We start from the raw sequence: 9,153 nt of genomic DNA, 5'->3' as shown, positions 1-9,153 counted from the left end.
AAACTATCAAGACCCTAGAGGAAATACGTTACTTTACCAAAAATGACTGAGTTGTGTTGGGCCTGGAGAAAAAGTCAGGTAAAAGGAGCCTTTCCTGGGGCTGCTGATGGTTAGGCTCATCTACCACTGCACTTCGAGCTCGATTGGTATTGCCATGGCTTTTCTGTGGAGGAGACAGGATGACAGAAACAGGTAAAACAATTTGTAGTGGTAGCTGCGCGTGTCCTATATCAACCCTTGCAGGCATGGTAACTGCAGGCCAAGCACCTCCAATTCCATTGTCAGAAATAGAATTTAGTATGTAATTTTGACAAAATATAGTATAAATTAAGCCCTGAGCACAGCTCCTGCAGAGTTCCTTCCCAGGAAGTTTTATAAGCACATGGGAAGGCAATAGAAATAGGAAAGACATACCGTTTGCCTTTGTGGCCCTACAGTTCTCAGGTGTTCCACTTCAGCTGTGCCAATAGGGGGCAGCAGATTATTTCGACTCAGGGGCATTGGTGAGGGAGAAGAGAGCGAGTCGGCTGCCACAGGGCTGCAGATCCCACCAGTGAACACCAAGACATAAAAACATAGTTATAACAATACAAGCAAACTGATTAGAATCAAATAAATGAAGCAGATGAGCTTAATGTCATGCACAGAAAGCTTAAAGCTGCTGAAGTTTTTAAAGAGCTCTCAGGATTTTGGAAAACTAGAGTTTCTGGTTTTTTCATAGTATTTTATGATTTTTGTTGAAACTTTATCCTGGACACACAGCAGAAGTTGACCTTTTCTCTCACACAACTGGCATAAAACAATTTTCCCTGCCTGGGGCTGCACTTCGCTACCAGTAGTGGATTTGTAATTTCACATCTGATGGAATTCTCCATTTCTCTGGCCTTCTGGTTGTCCTTTTCACTAATCACTATAATTCCCAGGAACTTTCATTTTCTTCTGTAGAATTTGGAGCAGTTTCATACTCAAAACAGTAATTGAAACTGAATGCTACTTTCATATCCCAGAAGAAACAAAGCAATTTATTTTTCCACTTTGAAAAAAGAACTGTCAGAAGGGATGATAGATTGATTATGACCACTTATCCCCAAATGAATGAATGTATCTATAGCTATATCGGTATACATAGAGATACAGCAACATAATGAGCAGGTGAGGTGAACCCTACTGTCCTGACAGAGATTTTTGCTGCTTTCGGACATCTCTTTTGGTGAGTCTATTGGGATAAATTATAACAAGAAATTGAAAAATCAAAATCAAGAAATAACATGTTGGGAGAGAAGTATAGTGACGTGCTTAATTCAGAAGCTGAACTGAAAACAATTACGGTCTTATCTCATATCCTTGATCATAGTTTTAGATATCGACCTTCCTAAGATTTTTTAAATTATATTTTTTCAGTTACAGTTGACATTCAATATTATTTTATATTAGTTTCAGGCGTACAGCATAGTTTGTCATCCTAAGATGTTTTGTAAATCATCTAGTGAAAGAATTTTACTTAATAAATTGGTTCCGGGCCGGCCGAGTGGCGCATTGGTTAAGAGTTGGCTTGAGACGCCAGCTTTGAGCATCAGGGCCCCGGTTCGGATCCCACATGAGGGCCAGTGACGCTGTGCCCTCTACAGCTAAGATGATGAACAACAGCTCGACCTGGAGCTGGGCTGCTGTGAGTCACCGGCAAGGCATACGCTGCAGTGGGCTGCCGTGAGCTACTGTGAGTGGCCGTCCAATGGCCGGTGATGGACTGCCTCACCTGGGAAGAGTGCAATGATAATACCAATTTGGACCAGTGAAGCGACGTCCTCCACAACTAGACTGAAGAGCAAAAGGACAGCAACTTGTCCATTCCCCTTCCCCAATTCCCCAGTAAAATCTTAAAAAGAAAAAAAAAATTGGTTCCTGGGTTATTTTTTTGTACAATGGGGCTCAGAGTGTCTAGTAAATGCAAGGTGAAAAAAAGGAAGAGAATGTATTGAGTCTTATTTCCTAAGAAGTTCTAAGGAATATTTTTCCTGGTATATAAACAACTATGAGGTTTATGAAGTTTTCATTGTGAATGGAATAAGCAGTTCCCAAAGGTACAAAAAAGTATTAAAGGAGAATTAACTATTATTTGGGGATGAATTTCACTGAGCATGTTCCCACTAAGGAAAATGTTTAATAAAATACATAGATCTTTTATTCCTTTGATAAGTGTCACTGAAGTATTCTAGCCAATAGTATCTGTATTTAATTGAAATTTAAATTCATTTTTTTTTCTGTAGTAGATTTAAACCAGAGTGCAATCCATCATAAAAATATGTAATGATTAGTTTCTAGGCATATATTTCAATCTTATACTTAAATTCATTGTATATGTAAAATTCTTAGTTTTAACACCGTTTCCAGAAATTCTCTTTTGAAACCTACAGTCGGGAACCTCTGAAGATTTCTTCCGCAGGTCTTGGCGTTCCAGCGCGTGAATGGCTTGTGCTGATGGGATGAAGGGTACGTGGTGGGGGGTTGCGTCTCCTGGTGGGCTGCACTGTATATGACAGAGATGATGTACAAAGCTCCATGGCTCGATGTGACCAATTTCGGGTTGAAAGGATGGTACTGGACCCAGGCCTTGTAAGTAGCTTGTCATCAAGATCTCTAATGGCCAAATCAGAAACCCACAGTGAAATCAAGATTGCTGTGTACTGGGAGATAGGACTCAAAAGGGTAAAAAGCCTTAGACTATAAAACATATTCAAGGTAGAAAACAAAAGTAGAAACCATTCAATAAGTAGACTCGTTTCTATAAGTTATGTAATCTAGCTCAGGCATGAGAATGTGTTCTTAAAAGATGGACATTTCAGTCATACACATAATTTACTAGAATGGAGATTTGGGAAATCAAGTCCCTTATTCACCTGCCACCCCAGTGACTTTTTCAGTTACCAGTGAATGCTATCCTGAAGGGTACGTTCTCTGAAGTGCTTCCCAAAAGTTTACCTCAGGGCCTGAAATTCCTACCATATCTGAGGCATTCTTTTCTGCTGAAGGAATATCACCAGGAAGACCTAGTTAAAAGGCAATATTGCTTGGGAGCAGTGTGGCCTCAATCTGGCTCCCACTGCAGAGATGAAAATGCTGAGCTCTTTGGAGCCTGCAGGGGTAGGGATTTGGGTTCCTTGGAAAGCTGGGAGCAGCAAAGGGTCCAGAGCCCTGTGCTGCCTATGGCAGCAGGATCACAGTAGATCCTCACTTGCATAAACAACTGAAATAGAACACTTTGATGTGCATACTTTGATAAATAAAACACCTTGCCCAAACAGTAGCTTAAACTCTGCCCTACAGATTCAGCATTTTTTTTTGTTTTTATTTTTGAAGCAGATGAGAGAATGTACTGTAAGGCACCTACCTAAGAGGCAGTATTTGTACAATGAAATGAAGGGAAAGTGAAAGCATAAAGTTCTACCATGTGCTCTTTGGCTTTCAGCAAGTTTCTCAACCTTTCAGGACACGTTGGTGTCCTCAAGTACAAAATATACCTCAGTGTTTGGAGGCCTTTGAAGGGAAAGTGCCCATCAAGGAACAGGGCTAAGCCTTGAGCATTACGAGATCTTTCTGGTCTTCCCGCCTCATTCACTTAACACATTTTTCTTTACATGCCCTGCGTTCTAATTACAGAAGGTTTAGGCCTTAGCTACAGTATACTAATCTTTATTTTGCCCTCTGGACTACTCATTCATAATTCTAGATTCACCTTTAGCCAAGTGATCTAGAGATCAACTGCCAAATCTGACCTCTTCCATATTTCCCACAAGATGGCCCATCATTGTAAACTCAACATGCCCCAAACCAAGCTCATCTTCCCCCTGCCCCAAAAAGCTTCCCTTGAGTTTGAAATCTCAGAGTTGACTGTTAGTCCTCTATTTTTATAGAATGATCTCTTTTATATCTCCTAATATATTTCATTCATTTCTCATCCTTTGCTACAACTTGAGGGCAGACCTTAGGAGCTCATGCTTGAATTCCTGCGTTAGATTCCTCACCTTCAGTTTCTCCCGCTTCATTCCAATCTATGTTCTACTGCTGTGAAATATGTCTTTCGAATTCCTGATTTAAATACATGTTCTCCCCAACTGAAACTCATACCTTGCTGGTGGGAATGTAAAATGGTACAATTACTTTGGACAACTGTATGGCAGGTTCACTTCTAGATAATGATCCAAGAAAATGAGACCACTGGTCCACAAAAAAAGACCTGAGGAAGAATATTTATAGTGCCTTTATGCAAACTGCCCTAACCTGGAAACAGCCTAACAGAAGAATGGATAAACAAATTGTATAAGCTCAGAATAGAATGCTACTTGGCAATAAAATAAAAGGTAACATGCAACAACATGGATGGATCTCAAAAACATGGCATTCAATACCCTCCACAGTCTGGTCTCAACCTTCATTAATATCATAGTCTCTTTCCCACTAATCATACCATGGCCTATGTTAATTCTAAAAGATTGTCAATAATCTTTGGTTAGCAGCATTAAAGTTCTGACCTATCTTCTTTCCTACCATAGCAAAAAAGGTCTTTCTCTTCTAAATACTTTGTATTTTTCTGTCTCCAAACCTTTTCCCACACCATTTCTCCTACCTAGCTTGCTGCTCTTCTCCTTAGAAGTTTTTACTCCCCATGTTTCTGTGTTTGCTTGGTAGCTACTCAATACATGCATGTTGATTGACTTTTCTTTTCTCAGTGATCTGCTTTATAGTCTTAAAATTTTATACTTCTTACAGGAGTTTGTCCATTAGGGAGACATTTCTTGGGTGTAGAGGCATCCCATGAACCAAGAGACCATTCACATTTGGCTGATGACCACTTGCTGCTTGACAGAAACTCATCTACATGTTAAAAGAAGATATTACTCATTATTGCTTGATGGAGATACCTGCTTAGTTTCCCAACTTTGCCAAAAGTGATTATTTCCAAATTAGGTCATTTATACATTTTTCTCCTATTCCTTAACTTTTGTAATATCTTGGTCAATAGCTCAGCTGGGGCCCCAAGTGCCCTGTCAAGATGACAGGTCATAGTCCTTTCCTGTCCTTTCCTAAATGACAGCAGGTGAGGGGAGCCTGATCAACCTCGATGAAACCACTTAGCCACTGTCATAGGGGAGAGAGGACCCTTACTATTATTTACATTAGAAAAGAAACCCTAAAAAGAAAAAAAGGAACAAAAATAGAAAAAAATTAACAATCTCTTTTACCATCACATTCCTACACTCGACACAAGCTAATCCTTTCTCCTTCACTATTGCTGGAGTAGTCAGCGCTCAGTGATAACCTAGATTCTGAATACTGTTTATCAGAAGGAGCTAATCTTCCTTGTTCTAATGTTATAATAGCAGTATTTAATCCTCCTTGCACTGACATCACCACCTCAGAGTCCTGTGTCTTTTCTCTCTCAGGTCATCAATTTGGCCATCTCTTTTGCCATGCATTTCTCTCCTGCTTTTCTCTGCAGAATGGATTAACACTTCTTCCTTTTGTCATTAACAACCAGAACCATTCAACTGCTCAGGGCTTAGGTTTCCTACATCATAGCCAAACCAGTTCATCATGTAGAAGTTTTTTATTACAACCAAAGGAACATTAGTTCACCTAGTTCATCCTTTAATGTGATAAGGTATGGGCCTGGCTGATTTTATTTTTAAATAATCTTTTTATAAATCCAGCTGCACAATATCTGGCCAGTATACCAACAAGGCAAATACTAGATGTGGTAGTAAAACCCACATGAGCATGGCCCAAGAATTAGAGTCCCTTTTCTTTTTCTCCTTCCCTACTACAGCCCCCCACCCCCAACTCTTGTCACAAGTAACACTGGGAAACTATTATTTAGGAACTGGTACTACATAAATCATTACACAGGGATGAGACCAGGCTCATCAGCAGGGTCACCAACTTTCTGCAAGAAATAGCCATCTTTATATTTGCCCAAAGACTTAATTGAGACTATTTCTCTCTCTCTCGTAAAACTGCCTTTTACACCTGGGTTATGAGTACTGAACATCCAAAAGGCAAAAAAATCAACAGATTCAAATACCAAAAAAAACAAAAACCAGGGAGGAAGAGATAAGAGGGGAAAAACAGGAGGAAGTCAAAAAGAAATTCAAAGGACAGAATGTTAAGACCATAAAAAAATCTGAGATTTGGTCCCTCTTTTCATCACATCATTCTTCCCAGAACAGGATTAGGCTGACCACATAGTTAATTCTAGATTGCATCGCTTATAGATACCTTTCAAAAGAGCTGATTAAGAATAAGTTTCCAACCTTAATTTGCTATTAATTTTTTAAACAAATTTGTCAATACATAGAGTAACTGGCTTATTGTGACAAACACGTAACGTAACAACAACAAAAAGTCATAAATGATACAATTAAGGCAAATAATACAGAGCAAACTTCCTCTGGCAAGAGCAGCCCTAGGTCCTCCCATATAGTCCCCTGTGGGGCTTACCGGATTTGAGGTGATGGACAGCACCTTAGACTGTGGCACTCGAGGTAAGACCAGAGGTGGTGGTTCACTCAGCACACAGGGGCTTTCTGAAGCTGATCTGGTGATTTCAACACTACTCTCATCATCTGAGCAGAGGAATAGAATCTGTTATCCATGGATATCTCCAAACCTACAGCAACAGTACTGCGACACACAATCTCCCCTGAGAATTCATAGTCTCAAGCTAGGCTTTACTCATCTTTGCAGCCCAATTTCATACCACATGCATGGTTCAAAAATACCTGTCAAACTAAGAATTCTATTTAAAGTGGTTTCCCAGGTTGGCAATGCCTATTGGTACCTGGCAGGAGGAAAAACAAAGATCTCTAGAGCAAAGCTGTGCAACAATATCTGCAGTTAATGGAAATGTTCTATATATGCATTATCCAGTATAGTGGCCTCTTGATACATGTGGCTCTAGAGCACTTAAAATTTGGTTAGTTTGAGGAACAGAATTTTAAATTTAATTTTAATAAATAGCCACATGTGACTAGTGACTACTATAATGGACAATGTAACTCTAGGGGTCCTTCTCAGATTGTTAATCCAGCCCTCAAAGAAGTCCCATGCATAAAATTGCAAAACCCAAAACCACTGTTAAAAATCACATGATCCACAAGGAAACAAAACACCTTGAGAAAGAGCAAACAGAATCAACATAATCAGGTCAGCAAAGACTAAAGAAAGTGGAACTAATCTGGTTCAAAATGTAAACAAATGTTGCAGTTGAAAATATGAGTAAAGAGTAAGACAAAAATAAGTAGATTTGTAAAAACAAAACTACAAAAGAGAACTAAAATTAGATCCTGCTGAAGACAGACTTAGTGAACCTTATTTAGAAGAAAAAGGTCTCAAGAAATTATTCTGAATTCAGTCCAGAGGAAAGGAGGTGGGAAATATGAACTGTATACCAAAAAAGGTGAATTTTGCTATATGTAAATTATACTTAATTTTTTAAATGGAGAAATAAAACCACAAAAAAATTCTTTTACATATTGACAAAAAATTAAAATTGATCAATAACTATTGAGATTGTGAGTACAGGAACTTGTGTACTGTTAGTGTATATAACTGGTACAATCATTTGGGCAATTTGGCATTATCTATTGTGTTTCCCCAAAAATAAGATGGGGCCTTATATTAATTTTTGCTGCAACAATCTACATTTATTCATTTATTCATGTACAAAAATCTACATTTATTCAAACAGTCATGTCTGGCTGATGATCTTAACTGGGGCTTATGTTTGGGGTAGGGCTTCTATTATGAGCATCCCAAAAAATTATGCTACGGCTTATTTTCCAGTAAGGTGTTATTTTTGGGGAAACACGGTAGTGAAGCTAAAGATGCAATTTCCCTGTGAGCCAGCAACTCCACTCCTTGGTGTGTGTCCTGGAGGAACTCTTGAATATGTGTACCAGGAGGACTGTTCAAGAATGTTCATAGTTTCATTCATCATAATTGCAAAACACTGGATTTTGGCATTCCTAAAACACTGGGATTTTAACACTTCTCACTGTCAATTTTGGCTCCAAAACTGAACTCAAGATGAGGAATCATGTTTCTGAGTAAAACTAGTAAGAACTATTGGTCATCATTGTTTCTAAATCACTTCCATCATCATTTTGTTTATTACTGTTTCATTCAGGCAAGGTATATCTTTTCTCGACAGAAATGTCCAGTGAAGCTTGTTTCCCCATTAGCAAATTAGGGTTAAAAATAATTTTTAAATAAATATTCTTCCATAACTTAGACTTTTTAACTATTCTGAATAAAAGTTAAAATGATTGTAAAAATAAGTTATAAAAATAAGTGGTTACATTTACTCAGAGTTTTAGATACTTTTGGGTTACAGTTAACCTTAAAATACCACAAGTTGTCACATGGTCCTATTGTATATATGACTAGCATGCAGGTTGGCTTTTTCCCTCACGTAGGGATAGAAAAAGTTGCTGCAGTGCTGGAGATAGGTTTGTACCAGCACCTGTAGGTTGGCCCTAACAAACAGCTAAGTAACTGGTCCACACCAAAGCCAAAAATGCAAGAGTTCTTTTTCCATAAGGTGTTATTTTTAAAAAGTAATGATAATATCTAAAATTTACTGTAATCTTATATATTCCAGGAGTCACTCTATATACTTCCATATAACTCATTTATTCCTTAACCATATTAGATAGGTATTAGTATTATACTTATAAAGAAACTGAGGCACAGTGAGGTTAAGCAACTTGCATAGGATATAGATTTAATGCCAGAGCCAGTGGTTGAACCCAGGTTGTTTAGTAACAAACTGCTTTTAACCATTATACTACATGGCTTGTCATGGGGATATTTTAGAACAGTGGTTGGCAAACTATGGCCCATGGGCCAAATAGGACCCATTACCTTTTTTTTAAATTTAATCTTATTGTAGCAAAATATATATAACAAAATTTTCTATTTTAACCATTTTAAAATGTATAATTCAGTGGCATTTAGTACATGCATGGTGGTGTGCAACTATCACCTCTGTCTAGTTTCATAACTTTTTAATCACCCCAAAGGGAACCCTCAAGCCCATTATCATCACTTGTTTTTATATTAAAACAGTGGTTTGTGTATTCTCATTGTATAGTCCTC

At 38.2% G+C, this 9,153-nt stretch overlaps 1 protein-coding gene across 1 annotated transcript in view; it reads right to left on the bottom strand.

Annotated features, from left to right (window-relative positions):
• Positions 1-9,153, bottom strand: part of FAM149B1 (family with sequence similarity 149 member B1) — a 55,619-nt gene that overhangs the window by 4,539 nt on the left and 41,927 nt on the right. The window contains exons 6-10 of the mRNA XM_019624663.1: positions 6,496-6,620; positions 4,766-4,872; positions 2,413-2,637; positions 415-538; positions 38-163 (exon numbers count right to left, since the gene is read on the bottom strand). Of these exons, the coding sequence (XP_019480208.1) occupies positions 38-163; positions 415-538; positions 2,413-2,637; positions 4,766-4,872; positions 6,496-6,620 (707 nt within the window). The remainder of the gene's footprint in view (positions 1-37; positions 164-414; positions 539-2,412; positions 2,638-4,765; positions 4,873-6,495; positions 6,621-9,153) is intronic.

The sequence above is a fragment of the Hipposideros armiger genome, unplaced genomic scaffold, assembly GCF_001890085.2.
Source record: "Hipposideros armiger isolate ML-2016 unplaced genomic scaffold, ASM189008v1 scaffold_15, whole genome shotgun sequence".
Lineage (NCBI taxonomy): Eukaryota > Metazoa > Chordata > Mammalia > Chiroptera > Hipposideridae > Hipposideros > Hipposideros armiger.
Note: the sequence above shows the minus strand (reverse complement) of the source record. Positions and strands in the feature narration are given on the sequence as shown.